The sequence below is a fragment of the Syngnathus typhle genome, linkage group LG4, assembly GCF_033458585.1.
Source record: "Syngnathus typhle isolate RoL2023-S1 ecotype Sweden linkage group LG4, RoL_Styp_1.0, whole genome shotgun sequence".
Lineage (NCBI taxonomy): Eukaryota > Metazoa > Chordata > Actinopteri > Syngnathiformes > Syngnathidae > Syngnathus > Syngnathus typhle.
Window position 1 is genome coordinate 18,096,315 of NC_083741.1, and position 20,971 is coordinate 18,117,285.

The 20,971-nt window shown below is 43.1% G+C and overlaps 2 protein-coding genes across 2 annotated transcripts; both read right to left on the reverse strand.

Annotated features, from left to right (window-relative positions):
* Window positions 1-2: 2 nt before the first annotated feature.
* wdr76 (WD repeat domain 76) lies at window positions 3-4,436 on the reverse strand. The gene is made up of 15 exons (XM_061276036.1): window positions 4,251-4,436; window positions 3,629-3,745; window positions 3,369-3,449; window positions 3,209-3,295; window positions 3,084-3,145; window positions 2,844-2,961; window positions 2,664-2,756; window positions 2,497-2,537; window positions 2,268-2,418; window positions 2,010-2,168; window positions 1,717-1,832; window positions 1,536-1,634; window positions 1,306-1,455; window positions 1,179-1,232; window positions 3-863 (listed from the first exon to the last, which is right to left on the reverse strand). The coding sequence occupies exons 1-15, from the start codon at window positions 4,287-4,289 to the stop codon at window positions 608-610; spliced, it is 1,623 nt and encodes a 540-aa protein (XP_061132020.1). The 5' UTR covers window positions 4,290-4,436; the 3' UTR covers window positions 3-607.
* An 814-nt stretch (window positions 4,437-5,250) lies between these two features.
* Window positions 5,251-20,119, reverse strand: LOC133153242 (ras-specific guanine nucleotide-releasing factor 1-like). Its single transcript, XM_061277401.1, has 28 exons — window positions 19,850-20,119; window positions 17,854-17,859; window positions 17,309-17,415; window positions 17,084-17,231; window positions 16,594-16,686; window positions 16,165-16,418; window positions 16,004-16,083; window positions 14,965-15,158; window positions 14,332-14,441; window positions 14,091-14,209; window positions 13,640-13,800; window positions 13,178-13,241; window positions 12,474-12,616; window positions 12,235-12,317; window positions 11,852-12,100; window positions 10,326-10,690; window positions 10,127-10,240; window positions 9,292-9,462; window positions 8,868-8,974; window positions 8,691-8,803; window positions 8,476-8,536; window positions 8,298-8,404; window positions 8,015-8,099; window positions 7,728-7,925; window positions 7,565-7,644; window positions 7,355-7,472; window positions 7,219-7,287; window positions 5,251-7,020 (listed from the first exon to the last, which is right to left on the reverse strand). Exons 1-28 carry the CDS (start codon window positions 20,117-20,119, stop codon window positions 6,931-6,933), a joined length of 3,759 nt encoding a protein of 1,252 aa, XP_061133385.1. The 3' UTR covers window positions 5,251-6,930.
* Between the last annotated feature and the right edge of the window lie 852 nt (window positions 20,120-20,971).

Genomic DNA, 20,971 nt, shown 5'->3' on the forward strand with positions numbered 1-20,971 from the left:
AATGTTGTGTCATGTATTTATTTAGATGTAAAACGACCAACCAAAACAAGGGGAAACAAGTAGCGTGAGGTAAACATTTTGGCCAATCAACCAAATTCAAGGAAAGGGAACACTTTTATAATCCAATGTGTAGCCTGACCATTAACATACTTGAAAAGGTGTCAACAGTAATTATATTAATTCCCGAGAACGACTCAAAACCTTTTAAGCAACCACAAATACTACGTGGAGACTGATGTTGAATGATCGACACAGTACAACCACAACAAAATTTGATAAATAACTTTTAGTGTGACTTAAGTATCTCGGAATCTGTGAGAACCAGCTCTCTCGAGTGAGCCCCAGTGAGCGTGTATGTCGACAGCGCCATCTTGAGGTTGTCACTTGGAATGAACGCCAGCTAATTATTGGATCAGGTTCAAAAAAATATCTTGAAGCCTATGCACCGTATCACAAACATCAACATTTGTTTCCACTGGTAAAAAATTCATTTAGAAAAAGGTACACAAAAATAAAGGACTAGGTTCTGCTAAACGTAACTTATCTTAAACTCTGATCTTTGAACGATTGCCACCGACGTAGTCGCTGAAACGGGTCGGGCGAGGTTTTAATCTGAGAAGACGTGCAGGCGTCCCGACGCGTTGCCGCCCAGGATGCTGTTTCGGGTGGGGTGGAAGGCAGCGACGGACAGCACCGTGCTTAGGTGTTCGTCGTCCGCGAACGTGTGCATGAGGCGGCCGCTCTCGTGGAACACCTGCATCCTTCGTGGCCTCAACATGCTGCCTACCAACAGGCAGTCTTCCTGTTTGGGGTCCCACACGGCCGACAGTTTGGACAGCCAGCGGCCCGTCCTCATGTCATGGCTGCGGACAAAATAAATCATCTTCCACCACTGACAACATTGACCAGGTTGCTAAGGGTACCAAAACGAGGAAAATCACCACCCTTCACCCCTCCAGACATATCATATTTCTTCTATTTTTAGTTTTCCCAACATCGGTTTAAGTCGACTCAGAACGTCTATCACGAACTGGTGCAAATGAAGCAGCGAAGTCGTCATTTTGATAAATATTTGGATGAAAAACACTTCTAGGCCATAAAGCCAAGCAATGTAAAAATAGTATATATGATGATTGCTGAGTCAGCAGTGTTATGCGTTGCGCCAAGGACACACGTACCTGATGGAGGTCAGCAGCGGGGCTTCGGTGATCATGGCAGATGTGTCATATACTCTGTTTACAAAAAAAGACATGAGGAGCCGTCCGCTGTATGAAGTACAGGATGGATGTGGCGACGAGCACGCACCTGATGTAGTTGTCCAGACAAGAAGTGACCACTCTGTTGCCAGTGCATGGAGAGAAGTAACAGCTGGATATGCTTAAAGAGTGACCCTGGAGCTGGGACACTGGTGGGCTGTTTGTCTTCAAACACCGCACGTCGTAAATGTTCACCACCCTGAAGATCAATTCCGTGCCAATGACGAACATACGATATATATGATACACATGCACGTTACGTCCGTCGACCGTCCGCACCTGCTCTCAGCCACGGCAACGTATTGTTGCTGTGCAGGATGGACGCTGACACAGCGTACAACCTTTGGGTCCAGCGAGTGGAGAGACTCGTGCGACGTTCTGCTCAGCCATAGAAATGTTTGTTACAACATTTATTAAATGACCACCTCAGAGAGACACGTGCAGCACAACGATACACTACCCTGGTGTACGCCGGTCCACAATTGCGACGTTTCCGCACCAGTGCCCGACCACGAGCGTCGAGCAATCATGTGACAGGAAGTCAAAGGTTTTCAGGGCGTCTTCCATGTTATATACCTAAACGCACCATTATTTCATAAATCCCTCCAAATTGTGAGACGGGCAGGCAAACACAGTCGAGACAGACCTGTTGCAACATACACTTGCGTACAGTGCACCTGTGAGATTCAAATATGAGCCGATCGCCGATTGAATCCGCACTTCAAATTCAGAAGGGACTAAAACATGTCTCACATCATCTAAGGCGCCCTTCTCCACATCCATGCAGCGCAGGGATCCATCATAGCTGAGACTCAGCAGCTGAGCGGGTTGAGCCTTGGAGAAGGCCAAGCAGTTCACCGGGCGAGCGTGGGGTTCAAACAGCAGAACGCCGTCGTTGCCCCAGTCGGCACCCTGAGGGAGGAATCACAGAGGGAAAGGAGAGCAGACTTTGGTGAAAAAGAAAATCACAAATGTTACCGACATATGTAAAATAATGAAAAGAAAACCCACCACACTCCAGAGGCCCACTTGGCCATTCTTGTCGCCGGCGGCCAGGAGACTCGCGGAAGCAGGGTGGAAGGCCGCTGAGAAAATGCGGCCCGTCACAACTTTGGCCACCCGGGCTTCACTTATTGTCATCTTCTTTAGTAAAGAGCAGTACCTTTAACGAAGAGTCGACTTCTCAGTATTTGTTTGGCCAATTTGGAACCGCATGAGCAAAAATATAAAAATAACGTACTCTTTCAAATCACGTTCCACTCTTTTTTCTCCTGAAGACACCTGAAAGGAGAAAAGTAAATTTCATTAACTTCTATTTCATATTCCTTTGGGTGCAAGGCAATACATTTTCATGGAATTTGCTGGACATTTTCCAGCCTTTTTGCAACCCTGTTTTGGCGTCCTTACCTCTAAGCAGAGCTGGAGGACTTGAGGCGGTAGCTTGCTTCCTTCGCCCAGGTTGACTGGCTCGATAGGTAGAGGCCCTGCAGGCTTCTTGTGCTGGGAAAACATTCAAAACAACTCACATCGGACGATGGAAAAGACACAGTGGAGGTAGAGTGCAAGAAAGTCCTTTTGGGGCTCAACCTGTTTTCCGGTATCTATTCCTCTTGGTTCAGGGGGAAGAGTGAGGACCTCAGCTTGTATGTTTTGGAGACGCAGGGACTTTCGAGGTGGGAGGACTTCTTTGACTACAGGGAGTGACCTGCCACCACAAAAGAGGAGCATTGCAGATGCAACGAGGCTACACTCGCTCAAACCTTTATTGATTTGAAACAGAATCGGGGAACAAATCGTAAAGACACCATATGAAAATAGTTGTCATACCTTGGCAGCCCCCTCTGTGATGGCTGCCGTTTTGCTGACAGTTGCTTTAAGTCCTTGGATGCCTTCAGGGACACAAACCAAGGATTAACCACGCAGAAAAAAATTGAGATGACCGTGAGATCTACCTGAAGGAGCTTGATAGAGGAGAGGAAGGCTTGATTCCGCTTAATATTCTCCAGACGCTCCAGTTCATACGCCGAGAGTCCTTTACCCTGTCGTGACAAACGTAGAACAAACGTTGGGCACAAGTTTTGGGAACATTGAATCCATTTGATCGATACTTACGTTTGTGACATCTCCGTCACTATTTTCATCATCTGAAGAGTCCTCTTTTTCTTTGCGTTGTATGTTTACCATGTTGCGCTTCTAAAGATGTTGGACAAAAATTAAACAGAGATGATGTTTTTTTCTTTCCTCGCTCAACCTTAACAATTCAGAACCACACTGGAACCTTTATTTTAGATTATCTTGGTGGATTTGTACCTTGTTTGGGTACCGAACCGCCTTCATTCTGTTTGTCGCAGGTCATGTCGATTGAACCTCACCTTACTTTTGTGTCGTAATGCAGCAGGAGAAAGAGGAGGTGAGTAGCGAAGACGCTTGGAAGCTGGGGCGGTTCGAGATGATTTCCGGAGTCCATTCGTCCGGATTGGCATCATTTCCTGCCAGGTGAACAACAATAAATGTCTCAGTCATCATTGTGCACTTTTCCCCCCTTACCACTTAAACACTGTAGGTTTTATTTTAACACCAATGTAGTACAGAACAGTGATAAAGAAAAGATAGCTTCAATAAATGTCATTACTATCCATGTAAATATAAATACTACAAAGCTAGAAATTAGGAGCGACACATAAGGAGAAACAAAAACCTTCATGCATTATTTGGCAAATTTACGAAGGGAATTGTTTTTATATTCTTTAGTCTACTCTAGAAAGTGTTTATCAGAGTTCCAGTTCCTAATACACTGTACATTCAGCTCACATGACATCACTCTGTAGTATTTGTAAATATGACATTTGTCCAGTAGAAGTAATTTTATTCGCATTTTTGTTTATGATAGCAACCTTATAAAAACCAGACAAGACGTTTTCTAGTCGTCAAACCTGTCGAGAATCACACTCGAAGCAAAGCGGCCTTTGAAACTCGGCCCTAAACAAGCGTTACCTTATCGGCAGCGTTGTACTTGAAACCTTTTGTCGCCATCCAAGTTTTTGATAAAACGGTTGAATTTACAGAGGTACTGGCTCCGCGGTCCTCTACTTGCAGTCAACTATTAAACTTGAAACGCCGAGAGTTGCCGCGTTCTACGTTTTATAACGAGTTCTCCATGGCGTGTTGTGAAACAGAGTCGCGGCATCTTATTGGTCAATTGTATGGTGTCGTCATACTAAAGGCCGGTGCTTTTGCTCTTCTTGGCCAATGAACGTCCGAGAAATTGAGCGTCACTTCCGCAAACCGCTTTGTTCTGTCGCTATTTGGCAAAATCACAGAAAGTCCTGCAAGAATTTGTATATTATTATCATTATTATTATCATTATTATTATCATTATTATTATCATTATTATTATCATTATTATTATCATTATTATTAGTAGTAGTAGTAGTAGTAGTATTAGTAGTATTAGTAGTATTAGTAGTATTAGTATTATTATATATTATTTGAATTATAGTAAACTACCCCCAAAAAATAAAGAAAAAATAAAATGTGAAATGATGCAATAGGGTTTTGCTATATAGAATACATAAAATATCCAAATGAGCAAATAAATAAATATTCAAATATTTTACATTGATTATAAACTGTTACCACAGTAAAGAAAATAAAAAATAGATTGTATTACTTTAAAGTCAAAGTCAAACACGGTACATGCATTCTGCATATCTTTCCTCAAAGAATGATTTCATTGTAAAACATTATTGCATCTTGTAAATGAGCAGAAAAAAAAAAGAGTAAACATAGGTACAGGGTCGCTGGATAAAAACAAGCACAAATTACAATAAAGTCATCGGTTGTAAAGAAGAAAAATGTCGTGGATGTGATAAACAACCAGTGGCACGTTCTCCCTCAAAGCCTCCACAGAGCTTTGTGAGCATCACATGACAAACACCTCCTCCTCATAGCCTATTTGAGTGTGAAAAACACAAAACACATTCTCCCCCTGAGAAAAAAGAGATTTATTAACAAGAGGTAACCAGGAAAGATTTTTTTTTTTTCATTTGCCAAAAAACAAACAAAACAAATATGCAAATACTGACTCAAGCTGTTGCCACACAATTGGTCATCATAGCGCTGCATATATGCAAATATCTCGTGTGCCAATTTGGGAGGGCGACTACAGCTAGATCGAGATTTTCAACATGTGAAAAAGTGGTACATGCGTGCCACTTAAGCTTCAGGCGCTCATCTGTACAAAGCCTGTAAAAATACATATAGAAATATCCCAAGAATAAACACAATTTTACTGCTGTATAGATCCTGCTAATACATGGCAATAGACAGGATGTGGTACACTTAAATATCATACGCAGAGGAATCATCATTACAATATGCTGTACACAAGAAAAACATGTACATCAGCTTCAATGGCAAAATAGCTTAACAAAATAGCTGACATACATTTGTGGTCTATAATATTATATCATCTGTTTTCATAATTAAGGCTTGAAACTATATGTAACACTAGCCTAAGAGGTTCATCTATCATGAAACACTCGGAAGTAAACTTGCTACATAAATTGCGTTACGTCCCAAGGGAGAAGAAGCAAAAGCCAAAGCGTGTTTTTCCACAGGTAAAACCCAAAAAGTATTATTCAGTGGCTACATGAAACATCTCGCCATTTCATTTGGTTCAAGCAAACAATATGTCTGATATGTATTTCCTCATTTAGTGGTTAGTTAGTGTTTGTTAAAAAAATTAGGTGGTGGTCATATCTAACTATTTGGGAAAATTAGATCTAATCAACTTAGCCTTTTCTGTTCTAAATGTAATAAAGGTTTACGGCATTATCAATTCTGTTTTTTTGATTTGATGATCTCTTTAAAAACACCTCATGAAAAAGGCAGCAGTAATTTTAAGGCAAAACTTTCATTCTTGGATATAAAGGCGACTGACGAATATACCCGGTCAATGCGAGCTTCATGGTATTGATATCCGCCAATTGTTTAAGTTTGCGTGGTTCAACCGCATCTAGTTGAACCATGCAAAAATGTGTTTTAAACAGTTAAACCACAGAGAATGCATAGATATATAAAATCTAAATATGCTACATTAGAGATAAATAATTCCCAATGGTGGTCAATAGAGGAATGTGAAAGTCACCCTCATTTAAATAAATGAGGGGAAAAATCAGAACCGGCCCTGGCCAGCTAAACTTTATGCAATGTTGGATATTTGTATTATTCATGTATAATTGTTTACATCTGTTTTGTCATTGCCAAGTATTTACTTTTTTTTTTTTTTTTTAAATATTTACTTACAATTTGGGCACATGGGATTTACTTGGAAATAGTGAGTAAAAAAAAAAAAAGATTTACTCTAGAAATTAAATGGGAATTTTCCACTTGGACCTGCAGTGTAAACCAAACCCAAGATGTGTGAATTATCACCCCCCCGCTGTTAAAATAAAAATCAACGTATACAGTACATAAGACCATAAATAACATATACTCTGTCAACTATATGAATAAAACCTCTGATCATCTACTTAGCCTCTATATTAGACATTGATTGAGGAGAGCATACTAGAGGGGCACTGCCTCAAATACAAATAGTAGCATATAGTACGTATGTACATTTCAATACGATCCTGTACACTTGCTATGAAAGTTGAGCCAGCCTCTTCACTATGATGTTTTGGGTTCGATTCTCAAGGACGTCTCGTAAAGACGTTCCTCGCCCAGCACCGAGCTGCTGTCCACCAAGTACTTTGCCACCTATGACAACAACATAGATGAGTCAGGGTTTCAAAATTAGATAGCTCCAGATTAACTTGGCGGCTCACATGCGCCAAAACCGACCGGACGGGAAATTGACCAGCCGTTCGGGCATCTCCTGAAATTCCTGCTGGCCACCACACTCTAAATCCAATTTATCTCCAAAGTGCAGAAAAGAAGAAACAATTCGATACTCACCTTTGGTTGGTAATCGATCTTGTAGGCCGTCTGCTGGAACTGCCTTATTTCTCTGATGATGTGAGATATCTGAGAACAAAACAAGATTGCGGTCATTTCAAGACCACATAGATCATTCCATGATCCTGTCCTTTACCATTCTCATCTTGGAAAAGTTGACCAGGTTGTCCTCAGTGTAGTTGGGTGTGCCTTCCTCAATGAAGGCCAAGTCAGTCAGGTACATGCCCAGGTAGGGAACACAAGGTGGGTCGCAGCTGAGAACACAAACAGTACAGTTGTGTTGATTCCTGATAAATATGGGATAGTCAGTTTCCTAAGGAACTCATCAGACAAGAGGCTGACTCACTTCTTGAGCGCCTCCCTCAGGTTTTTGAAGCGGCCCTCAGATGACACCAACTTCTGTAACTTGTCAATTACTGTCTTAGTCTAAGAAGATCAGACGGAGAGCACAGATTCAAAACGAGAATGGCGCGTTTGTAAAAGACCACAAGACACGATTTCCTGCCGACCTGCTTGGAGACTTTGAGCCAGGTCCTCTTGAGGCGGAAGATGGCACTGCGGTTGAGCGAAGACGTGATCTCCAGCACGGCGTTGTAGTTGTGCAGGCAGCGACAAATGTCCGCCGCCGCCACCCACTTCTCGATGGCCGCCACCCGCATGTTGACGTCGTCCCACTGCAGGATTTCGGTGGCAATCCTGTCGCTGATCTGAATCAAACAAAGCATGGAAATGGCCATCACTCTTTTTGGGCTTCAAATCTATTCTGCCTGTTATTATTATAATTTGGTGGACGTACCTCGTTGAAGTGCTTGGTTGTTTTCATGATGAAAGGAGTTCTCTCGTTCTTGTCGTTCTTCATCCAGCCTTGACCGAAGAACTCCCTGGGGAAACACCAAATGCAGTAAGTAGAACACAACCAACGATTAATGATGTAGCGCAAAATCCGTAAAAATGGTTTACAAAAAATGTTGCTGGGCTGCTCAGCGTCAACGTTTTCCTAATTTCCCTCATGCAAATAACCTTTTACTACATTTACTCAAACAACTGTCCAGACCAACAGTATAGTTTGTTACACTCACTCGTACGGGATGACCTTAAAGACCAAGTGATCAAGCAGAGTGAGCTGCTCGGCGATCTCCAGGGCAGAGTGGTTCTCAAACGGCTCACTCTTGCACTCCTCCATCGCCTTAAACACACCACATTTTATAACACGGGCGCCGACAACATAGGGCAAGCAGGCTGTTTCTTTCCTCTCACCGTTTGAATAATTTCTTCCATAGTGACCTGGTTGTCTCCGGGGTCCTCCTGTGTTAGAGTCCTGCATGCAAAATGACAGGAACACTTAAAACTCAACAACTGTTTTGGCAATAGACAGAATCCATGGCCTCTATTTTTTATAAAGCACCAGTGGTGCTTGTTTATTGATAACATTAATGTAAACAAAGAACTAGAACTAAAAGACAGAAGCCCACCTAATAATGTTAGCAGCAGCCTTCCTTTCCTGTGTCAGCAGTTCTGGGTCATGCATCACCTCCTCAAGAAAGCCAATTACCCTTGTCTTCAGCTCAGAGTTCAGCTCAAAGTCCTGCACATCAACAACAGTAACGTCATTGCTACGTATTTTCTTTGGAAGTCAAAAGTGTGTGTACCTGGGCGTGTTTGGAAACCCAGTGACGCAGCACGTTCAGAACTCGGTTTGTAGCTGCTCTTCTGATGACAAACTCTTTGTCTCCGTTCCTCTGGTCTGTAGGAAAGCCTGACAACAGATTGAAGTTATAAATGCAGTTTAAGAAATTAGAAGAAGAGAAAAAAAAATGGAGTTGAATTCAAAAAAGTACTAATGGTAATATTTTTGATGATTAAATGTTAAAGCTAATAAAAATCCCCCAAAATTACAATATCAAATAAAGGGCAACCCAAAACATTTTAAATATAAACATTAGGTATGCAAGGATATTCTAAAAACAAGATTGGCTAAGCACAAACTGGCTTCCAAATGCCCGAGCGCCGTCCAATCCATCAAAAACTCCATCCAACCATTTAAGGCGTTTATATTTCTAACGACGGTCTGACCTGTGGCAGCAAGGGACATGCGGCGGTACTTCTCCTTCGTTGGCGTGCCCTCGTTGGCACCAGCTGTGGCGATAGCGAAGGCCGAGGCCGCCGAAAGAGCGCTGCGGTTATTCTCCAGCTCCCGGCAAGAGGACACCACCATGCTGTTGTTGAAGGAGAACAGCGTAAACTCTGCGGACCAAGAAGAATTGACATTCAATACAGGTGTCTTGCCCAAAGCTTGCGAGGAAAGGCTCCATTTTTACGTTCCCAAATGACAGTGTTGCCCATTGGAGGGCGACCTTGAGCCGAGGCAGAGCGAACCGTGTGTTTGTCCTACAGCTCGCATCAGTGACGGTGTTTGCCTGTGCTGCCCCCTCACACTTCCTCCCTGCCTTCCTCCATCGAACCGGGGGTGGAATTAGAGGAACACACGCATGGTTGCTAAGGTACAAGGTTTCCTTCCACCTACACTCGCACCGAACTGGCTTCCCTTGTTTCCAAAACCGTGGGAGGAGAGCTCAGTGGGGATTAATTGCGCCTGACTGCCGAAAGGCATCCAACCAATGCCGGATTTATGAACAATCCAATTTGGGTTGAAAATTGGACCGACCCAGGATGTTAGGTCAATTTAACCCAACTTCCTGGGTCAGTCGAATTTTTAACCCAGCAGTCTTAAGGGTATGGATGCTCCTTCTTGGAAGCTGTGGGTGTTTGTTTTTTTCCTCTCTCTCCCGACAATCCCTTATTTGGTTGCTGCCAGACTTTCCACTTTCAAAAGTTGACCGACAAACATCTGCCAATAATGTCATCATGCGAGGAGGGAAAGTTTATATTAACTCGTGTGACGTATTACCGTTTTTTGATTTGACGTTTTTGGGTGTCGACGGGGACTTGGGAGGAGACATCTCCGCTTCAGTCTCGTCACTCTGACATGGTTCTTTGTCACATTCCTCTCTCACTGACAGATCTGCATAGAGATAAAAAGATTTGTAAGGAATATACATTTTTATTTGTTCAAATGGTGTCTTCAGTCCATCCAATGGCGGTCTAACCTTGCTTGTTGGGGGCAGGCTCATCGGCTTTGCTCTCAGCCTTGGTTTCCCCCTCGTCGGAGATCTTGCTTGCCAGGGTGCTGGTCACAAACAGCTTGTTGATGTCCAGGGCGGTCTTACCGAAGGGAGACATGGCGGCGTGCATGCTGTTTGGGGAGCAATTGAGCGCGGCCAGGTCCAGCGCTTTGCCTCCTGTGATAATGGGAATGTTGAGCGAGAGCTTGCGGCGGCGATTGGGTGACGACGTCTTGTTGATGGTGAGCGGCGGGGGGGATGAGAATTTGCGACTGCCACGTGGCGATGTGGGTGACTCGCCGTACAGAAGTTTGTTACTCTGGCTGCTGGCGAAGAAGAGCTCCAAAGCACTGTAGGCAAGGAAATATCATTTGAATTGAAATAAACATTTGTACTGTATGGAGTGTGTCTGTTGTCTTTTTTTTTTTTTCATAATCTCTACTAAAATCCAGCAATGATGGAGGAACTAAAAAAAAATTTGAATATAAAATAAATTAAATAATAATGGTGCATGGATACCACACTTGGTGGGCGCATTGTGTACGCAGAGGGAGCACATTAACATCAGTCACATTTGGGAGCAGCTCCAGCCATCTTTTCTTTTTTTTCATGGGAGCAACATTGTTTAAGACAGCATCCTCCTTGCACTGAGAGCCACCCCCTCCGAAGGCCTATAAATAGCATGCCAAGTGACAACGTTGGAAGGCACGGGCGCTGCCAACAGCAACCAGCCCGGGGGAGATCCATTGAGACACAAGGAGAGCGAGAGAGAGGATATGGATTCCTCCACAGTGAAGGCTTTTGTATGAAAACGGTTGTGAAGGGACGCTACCGCCATTATTTGTTGAGAAACATAAAGCGCTGTTGTGGAAAAAATAAGCAGGAAGCGGACATCGATGGAAGCTCCAGACAAAAAAAGGAGGGCGGGGGGGATCGGGTACAAAACACCACCATCAACATTTAATACTGCTGCAGATGAGAGGAGGGGTGCGGGGGGGGTTGCGAGGGAGGAAGAGGATGAGGAGAGGGTGGGGTCCTGCAGCAAAGTAAAGGGTTGTCATGGCGACAGCGCAGCGGAGAGAGGGATGGTCAGACTTGTGAAAAGAGAAAGAAAAAGCAAGAGGAGGGTGAAGGGAAAGTGGGTGGGCTTCAGTGGAGCGTGACGTCCTCACCTGGACGACAGTGGAAAGAAGTACGGGGGGGGGTCATTGCAGGGGGGAATATATGAAGTTCGTAAACTTGACAGCACAGTGCGCTTGTGGTTAACACTTGCGCCTCGCAGTTTTTAAGACCGAGGTTCAAATTTCAGCTCCTGCCTTCCCATGTGGATTTTGCATGCTCACTTCATGCTTGCACGATTTTCTCCAGGTCAGTGAAGATAAGTGACTGAAGACTCAAAAGGTGTGGACGAGTGATCTGATTGGCGGGCCACCAGTTCAAGCATAGACTCCAGCTCACCAAGTACTATAAATAAAATATCTCCTATCCAAATATTAAAAGACGATGCTAACCGTGCGGGGATGGCACTGATAGGCTTCTTGTAGATGGTAATGAGCTTGTCCAGCATGACGTCTGCGCTGGTGAAAACGCGGTAAGAGTGAAGGAAGGTGTTGAGGAAGTCGATGGAGAGGAAGCGCAGGTCGGTCAGCCTCTCCAGCAAGCGCTCCACGCTGGCGTAGCGGATCTGCAGCACCTTGCACGAGTTCATCATCTTGCTGAAGCGGATGTCCACGTCGTCGCAGTACAAACTGGTGTCGGACCTACGGAATGAATTGTAGGTTGTAATATACAAACGCCCATGAGGGAAGGTTCCCCATCAGTGTTTGAGGGATTTCTCTCATGCTTTACTGGCGCGGGGCGGTAGAGCATGTCAAATGGATGGCGGGACTCTCACTTAATCATCTGTGGCACGGAGACTTTACTGTTTTCCTCAAAAGCGTTCATCATCAGACCATTGCAGCGGATGTTGTCGATGCACTAGGAGGAGAGACAAAAAGAGAGCAGATGGAAGCGCAAGAACAAGTTCTCAGCGATGGAATTCAAGTGAGGGCCCGCTGTCGCTTCCTCGCTGAAAGTGTTTTGCAGCCGCACCTTGGATTTTACAATCTGGCGGTGGTATTTATTGGTCTTTACCTGGCTGATGTCACTGGTCCACGCCGACTTCTCTTGTCGTGATGAGGCCACCAGGATGACAGTGTAAGGCTGCCCATCTTTGGGCTCCACTATGACTTTAAAGTCCAGGTGCTCCGTGTCCTGGCCATTCCGCTCTCCTTTGACTAAAACGTACAAATTGGGTCCATTCAATTCAAGGCTCTTTGGTTGCGCTACAAAAGGCACTTTGCATGTCTTACAAAATAGATTGATTCAATAATGCATGGTGGAAATATAAAACATTATAAATATTAATACTAATGAAAAATCCTTGGCATGTTATTTCCGTAATTCTTGTCTTATGATTATTTTATTTGTATTGATTGGCCTGATTAAATTAAGAATAATTTATTAGTTGTAATAAAATAAAAAAATATGAATACAAGGAATGATTATTTTATTTGTATTGATTGGCCTGATTAAATTAAGAATAATTTATTAGTTGTAATAAAATAAAAAAATATGAATACAAGGAAACATTCTAAAGATGCATTTTGATAAAAACATTAAATACTCAAAATAACCTTTAACCACATTTACAAATGAATTGTCTTTACAATGGCAAAACACTTTTTCTTATTTCATCTCGAATGTGAAGCGGAAAATGCAATCAAAATGCGGTTTTGGTGACACTAGTCCTGGGACTTTTCTGACACAGTAAGGCTTAGTAGCTCATTGCAACTTACACTCATCATCAGTGCCCTCAGGATCCTCCATCAGTGTGCAGTCAATGAGGGATACCACACCATTCTGCAAAACAGGGGGCCAATTCATCAGATTAGAAGTCATTAAACCGCCAATATTGGCCATGATTGCATGAAAGGGGTCCAGCTCGGAGTACTAAAATCGATTGATTTGGAGTGGATTTAATCAACTCTTTTAAAATGTGGTAAATCACACAGTTACTGGAGATTGTCGGCATTTGGTGCTGCAGTGTCAGGGCTAACTATTTCAAGTCTGTATGTGCGCAGATGTTTACAGTGACTGCACTTTTTTTTTTATGTGAAAAGAGAAGACTTTATTTGCCTTAAGTGGATGACATCTACTAGAGGGGTGATACAAATTCTTCTCTCAGCACAAATTTATTATTACCATTATTGGAGTCAAAAAGGTTTTTCACGTTCCTGTGTGCAATGTTCTTGCTTTACCTTGGTGACGTGCAGTTTCCCTCCTGAGCCTCGAGTGCAGATGATGAGATGTTTGGAAAAGAGGAAGCACTGTCTCTCGCCTTCCTTCTTCAGAGATAAAGAGCCCATGCGGCCCCTGGTGATTTTGCCTTTCTCGCTCATGGGCACTTGGATCAGAGAACCTGTGGAAGGCCAGAAGGATCGGAATCGCATACAAAAGCACAATGATGCCGACAACTGGATAAATAAAGCGACATTGAAACACGCCTTGAGATGAAGGACTCTTCGTAACTTAGCGGTAGCGGTTCTTTTGGCCATTTTCTCTCTTAATCTAAATGTTGTTTTTTTGGTGGGTAGAATCTAAAGAAATGAAACAGCCATCCATAAATTTGTGGTAAGTGGTAGAAAATATCAAATCAGTACGAATGGATGGATGGAGAAATGCCAGCGAGTGGTTATAAAACAAGCCTACCTTGTCTGACAAAGGTCTGGCTGGTGTCCAGCAGTACTTCGCAGCCCTCCACAATCATTCGCTCAATTGCCAGATTCTTTCGAATGTTCTCGGTTTCGCTCACCTCGTCGTGCATTATTCTAAAAAAATTAAAATAAACCAGGACTTTAATATATATTCAAAGCAGAAGTTTGGGATGGATCCTTATGCCTCGTTATTCTTGGCAGTACATGTTTGAATGATCGACAACATGGAGATGTACCTCGAAAGTTCCTCCAGTTTGGATTTGGCATAGTCCAAGCTATTTCTCTCCACATGCTCATGAGGAGTGTGAGCCAGCAATTCATGGAGGGTTAGGATATAACGAGGGATCTGAAAGAGAAATACAGACTAATTAAAAACTTGTATGAGTCACAAGATGATCAACCTGTGCTTGCTGTACAAAAGTACTGGACAGGTTCCACATTTCAAGATTACTACCATACAGTCCAAATAAATTTGGTCATTGAACTAATCTAGATAAAAAAAAATGTCTTCCCGTTGAATAGTACAGCTGTCGTTTAGCAACTGTTGCCACCTCACAAGAAGCTGACAGTCATTACCGAGCTGTGAGAACCACAAATACGAATGACCTCATAGATACAAAACATTAACGGCCATAACTGCTGCATGTAACCATGATAAAAGTGAAATAGCGCGGGCTGCTGCAGGGGTTGTAATTAACAACTGAAGTTTCAACACTTAAATTCCGTTCCACGGTTCATACTAAACCTTAAGGATGCCCGGATTTATGCTAGCACTTTAAACGTTTTGCTAGCACTTTAAAAGGCTATTAAAAAAAAATCTGTGCTACCAAAGCAGTAACAATTGACGTTTAAAGTGTTATTTGTGGGACCTGAAACATGGGGTAAGTTAGGAAGGTCTCCAGAGTTCTTTCCTCGCAGTCTGGGTTGGTCTCGTACTGCTTCAGCAGCTTGTCAAAGTCCCGGTTCTGCTTGCAGTGGGCCAAGATCTGCAGGCTGTACTGGTGGTTCCGTACAAACTCTTGGTAGATGTTTAACATGGGCAGCAAAATGTCAAAGAGGTCCGCTGAAGGGAGGACAGAAGTATCATTTTAAACAACAAACAGGAAAGAAGAAGAGAATCAAAAAACACTCGATGATGATGTCCCTTTTGAAAGCTACAAGATGGCAGCTCCAAGTTGGCAAAGACCTACGTGACTTTTGCACACTCATCTACAGTTTGGAGAACTTGATTAAAGTCTCAGTCAAACACTTGGCGGCAACAGGAGAAGCAGATTGGATGTCTGCGGACAACAGGGAAGCGCGGTGGAGATTTCTTACGATTTGTGGACTCACACAAGTCGAGACGGATTTACTGAACAAAGTCTGAGGCCAGATGGCTTGCACATCATAAATGTTTTATGCCGGCATTATTCAAGTGGTCCTTTATAAAACGGGGAGGTGGAAGAGGGAATTAACATGAGAATGACAGCGCACCTTTCATTGTGCATACTGTGTGTGTGGTGTTGTTTACAGGCAAGCGGTTTTATTCATCCATCTGTGACCAACATGATTGTCAATGAAAAAGGAGAAGCTCATGACACTTTTACAGAGAGCAATAAAAAATTGTTTAAGAGTGACATAAGACACAAGTGTCCGTGATATGTCCGTTTCACTGGTTGTGTGGCAAGATAAATAAAACCCGCCTATTTGGAATTTTGCAAAATTTCGTATTTTCCCCAAAACAATTTATTTTCAAAAATGTACTTTTATATATTTTTTTGCCCTTGTGGACTCTATCATTAGCTAGGCACTCCAAAAAGTAATAATTGGAGTGAAGTAAGTATGTTGGATTTTTTTTTTTCAAAGTCAAATAATGTGCAAAAATGTTATGGTATAAAAAGATTGGCGTCTTGTAAACGTCTCTCTTACCCAGCACCAGTGTAGGCCAGCTAGCTATCCTTGCCTTCAGACCTTGGTAGAAGATCTGATGGAGGAACATGATGGTCTCGCTGACAAAACAAATAATCACAAATGTCGTCATCCGATTGGTAGCGACGAGAAACGGATTCGGGATCCTGAAGCGATCTCACCTGTTGAGGAAGATGCTGCTGACGTCATCATGGGTGATGGGCGGCTTCTTGGAGCTCGCAGCCATGCGTAGCGGCCGCAGGAAGTTGTTGACCAGGATATGCAGTTGCTGGACGTATTCGGCCTCAGCCTCCAGCATGCTAAACACAACCTGGTTCCTCTTCCTCATGCTCTCCGCGTGGGGTGAGCGAATGTAGTCCTGGATGATGGTTTTCCACTTCCTGCGGCAAATCCAACCTCGCAGGAAACTCTGGACCTGTCAAGGTCATTCATTACACGGCTTGAAGTTGCTGACCGGTTAACTTAATCAGTGAATTTTTTGATTGAGAGCTGCAATCCGAACGAGTCCCTGAAGGTGAGCAGCTGCTGAAAAAAAGTTTCTTTCCTTACATTAATTATTTTTAGCTGCTTGCTAAATCTGTTCCCCCCACCTTTTTTATCTTCTGGATCTCAGTGTCGTCATCACTTGGCGGTACCTCCGGATTGGACTGGATCTTCTCGTTGTCCTTCAGCAGAGAAGCAATCTAATGTTCAACACAAACAAGAAATGAATTATTATAAATAGTGTCATCCATGACAGAAATGCTTTTTTTTTTAGGATTCTTCAGATGATTGACAGGTTTTTGTAGAGTTCGAAACTTGCGTACTGGAAGATTGAGTTGATGATCCCAAAAAAAAGATCATAAAGCCTTTATTTAAAGTAACTATAAAAATTGCCGATTTGAATCCCGATTTTACAGGACTTTCATAAAAAGAACTTGGGGATGCTTGGAAGTCACAGTGTTGACTTCTCCAGAGTGATTTCATGAAACCTTTTTCTCGCCGATTCATTATTTGACACCTTCGTCCGATCTCCTGTGTGGACATTCTGGACAAAAACATACGTTAGTGTTTCTTGCTAGATAGCAAGTAGCAGGTTACCTCAGATTTTAGCCGCTCTATCTCGATTTCCCCATCCTCTATCTGTTGTCGAAGTTGCTTGGCAACCGTTTTCTCCGTCTCCACTATTTGTAGAAGGTGCAGATACTTCTGCATGAGGCTCTCATGCTCTGTAGCTAGGTTCCTGTAACTACAGTGACGGACACATTAAAGCCATGTTTTAGCTGACGTACACACAAAGAGATGTTTACTGGACCTGAGTGTTACCTAGCCTGCGTGATGGCGGCGACCCACTCGTCACAGTCCTTGACGTCTTCTGTGCGCAGCTCCAAAGCCTTCTGGTTGTCATGATTGAATGTGATTGTAAAATAATACTAGAAAGGAGAGAAAGAGACACAAAGAGATGCGGTTTTCACAATCCATTCTTCTGTCGGCATTAAAATGTGCGAGAGAATATTTTTGGAGATAGAAACAAACAGGATTGACGTGATTTCACTGTTTCGTTTTGTTTCCACGAAACCCGTCGTTGGCTGAGCTTAAACAAGAACACTATGAACAATATGATAATTACCAAAACTCACTGAGCAGTTGTGCAAATCCATCCATCCATTTTCTGAACAGCTTATACTCTCGAGGGTCGCGGGCGTGCTGAATCGATTTTCTAAAAGCAGCTCGCCCAGAAGCATTTTTTTGTAAACTTGGCTTTACATATTTGTTTTGTCCTTTATGTGTGACCTACTTTTGCATTGCCACATTTCTCAGTCACCCTCTGCCACCTGTCATATTTGTTTCATCCCGAAGTGCACAATAACAAGTCTCTCGTTTTTATTGGCCCCTTGAAATACACTTTTTCCCCCGATGCAAATAATGGTTGCCATGGTAACATTCAGCTTAAACCCAGCTCGCCTTCTAAAATGGAGCAAAGTGGAACATAAATACTACAATGAGAAATGAAAGCTAATTGAAGAGGGATGGAGGGGGAAAAATGCTTTTTTGTTGTAGTTTTTTCGAGTGGAGCTATTAAAAGCACTGGAGGCCTACAAGGTGGCAGTTGGCTTGGCATCGATTCGCTGCGTTGTCCCTTTCCCTGTCACACACTGATAAGATCCACTCGCACGGCCCTTCCCCCCGCACCGCTCACACACATATCCAAGCAGGTGTGCATATATTCATGCCCGAGATGTCTCCCCACATGACCTTAGCAATCTGCTCAGCGCTCATTGATTCAAGTTCTGATCTTTGCAGAAATCTGGAGGCCTTCAGATACTTTCTGTTGGTTCCTTTCCATGTCCTCCTTTCACCTCCGGTGGATGCAACATGAGCTACAAGCAGTGTCGGGAAAGTTCATTTTCTACACAAACTAGTTTAAAGTTCAGTTCACACATTTTGAGATGAACTTGTTCAGTTCATATTTCATAATTGATTTTTTTTCCCCCAAAATTAAAAGTTCATAATTCTTTTTTGTTTTCTTTTGTTGCGAGATGTTACCTTCTGGCATATTAGTATTTTCTCATTGTTTACAGTCTTTACACCCATACATGAAAAAAATGATTGAATTATTTAATAAATTGAAACAAATACATGACTGTGGTCCAAAATGTGCAAAGACAAATATTCTGCTGTAGAAAAAAATTAATAAAAAATCCGCTGACTGAGGTAGGAAACAAAGGCTGTACAAATGAAGTATTGAATTCAATTCAAAACATTTGAAATCACACGATATTTGTTTTAACTACCTTTTCATTTTATGTTAATGTATTATTTCTTAACGTATTGACATATTCCATCATACCTTATCGTTGGCATTTGACAAGAAAGGGCGAGGCTAGTTGCTAGTCGCGCGACATTGATGACGTCGACTTACGCGTTCGCTCATTTAAGTACTCGTCGCATTTTGATGACGTAGCGCCTTTTTACGCTCGCCTAATTAAACCGAGTTTAACGTGTGTTAAGATGGGTAATATTTTGAACTCTAAGTAAAGAAAACCTGGCACTATTAAACCCAAACAAAATGTACTTCGAAAACTTTTCATTGGCCCTAAAATGTGCCCGTTCACAAAAACATTTACGACGCAAAAATGCGCTGTTCGTGCAAAATATGAACGAGTTCATGAACTTTTTGTTCATTGAACGCATTCAGGTACTGCACTAAATTATCCAGCAATAAATATGTCTTGTAAATTTAATTCACCACAAAAATGTTGCCAAATACCTGCCAAATTTGAATAATTAGTCAAATTTGTTTGTTGAAGATTCCATATTGCATAACTTGGGGCACATGTACTGTACAATTTGTACCGATATTTGTGATTATTTGCTGGATAAAAATAACGAGCATGCGGAGACTTTCTGCTTACAAGCTGTGCTGCAAAAGAGTGCACGCAGCTTGGAGGAACTGGCCGTCAGATCCCTCATCGATCTCCGTCTTCATAAGCTTTTGCCTCCAACCTGCCATACACTTTCCCCAATAGTGTTTTGCATTTAATTAAAAGTGGTGAAATGCAAGCGGAGTCATTTCTCATTGCTTTGGTGGAAATGCAAGCAGTCTATCCGCAGATTCATGCCGCTACATAACGGGTAGACGCGGTTGCCAAGGTAGGATGCTATTAATATCAAGACAAGGAGTTCAATCAATACGTCAAAACTGCAGGGGAAGGGGCAGCTCGCTTCCGCCGGAAGGCAGACTACAAAAAGTTTGCATGCAAGCTTTGCTTCTACAAAGTTCCTTTTTAACAATGCATTATTAGAATGGCAGCTTTGCCGAGGAAGTCCAAAGGCACAAATTCCAAAGCAGTCTCTGCATCCTACCTGCAGACATTCCTTAGCGGAGGGGGGCGGCTTGGGTGAGGGCGCCCTGTCGCACACGCATCCCTCCAGCAGGTAGAGTCCGGAGGGGCGCGAGCTGGAGTCGTTCTCGAAGTAGAAGAGCATGTTCTGCAGCAGGCAGAACCACTTGGGGTGCCATTTGGTGTTGTCCGAGCTCTTTTTGCTTAGGCACCCGCGCCTGGTGCCGTCTTTCCTGGCCAACAGCGCCAGATAGGTGACATGGCCATCGTTGAGCCTCATGCCCTTCTGCATGTTGCATCCCCCTGGGAGGACGCGCACTTACATCTTCCTCCTCCTCCTCCTCAGCACCTCGGAGACACACACTTGAGCAAGCGCCGCATCTCTTGGGTGAGAACACCCCCTCCTCTGAAATGGCAAAAATAAAATAAAACGAAGATGCACTCAAAAATGACTACACGCGCATACAAGTCTGAAACCAGAGCATCCACGCGAGAGAAGCCCTCATTGTGAGGGTGGAAGTGCGCGCGCGCACTCGCTTCGACGCATAAGCGCGCAAGAAAGCGCGATCACGTGACTTGCCCCCCTGAGCGGCAGCTTTCAGCACGTTGGACAGATGCTCTAACTCACCACGAATACAACACACACACGTGCACGCACACACACACGGCTTTTGCACTAAAATATCGATCATTATGATATTGATTTAATGCACAATCAAGTGAGACATGCCACAAAAATATATTTGCCAACAGGGGCGGGGTGGGGGATCGGCCCTGATCCGCGGCAATGGACCGGTCGTTTGGGAATCTTCAGAAATTACAGATTGCCAGAGCCTCTTTCAAGTGAATACACTGTCTCATTGACTATCTTGCAGAAACATTCACACACACACCCTGCTGTCAAGTCAAAGCCAAAAGGTAAGCAGAGCTGCACTGTTTTCTTGGATACGCAGATTAGCATTAGATAGCAGCATTAGCTTCAGACAAGCAGCAGGAAGTACAGTGAGAGCATTTGATCTGTCTGGATCTCAAAACCTCCGAAAAACTGTTATAAAAGCCCACACGGTTCAAATACATTATAATAAACATTTATTTCATCATTGCATTATATTTTCCATAAATGTCTGTGTTGCAAATGCTTCTC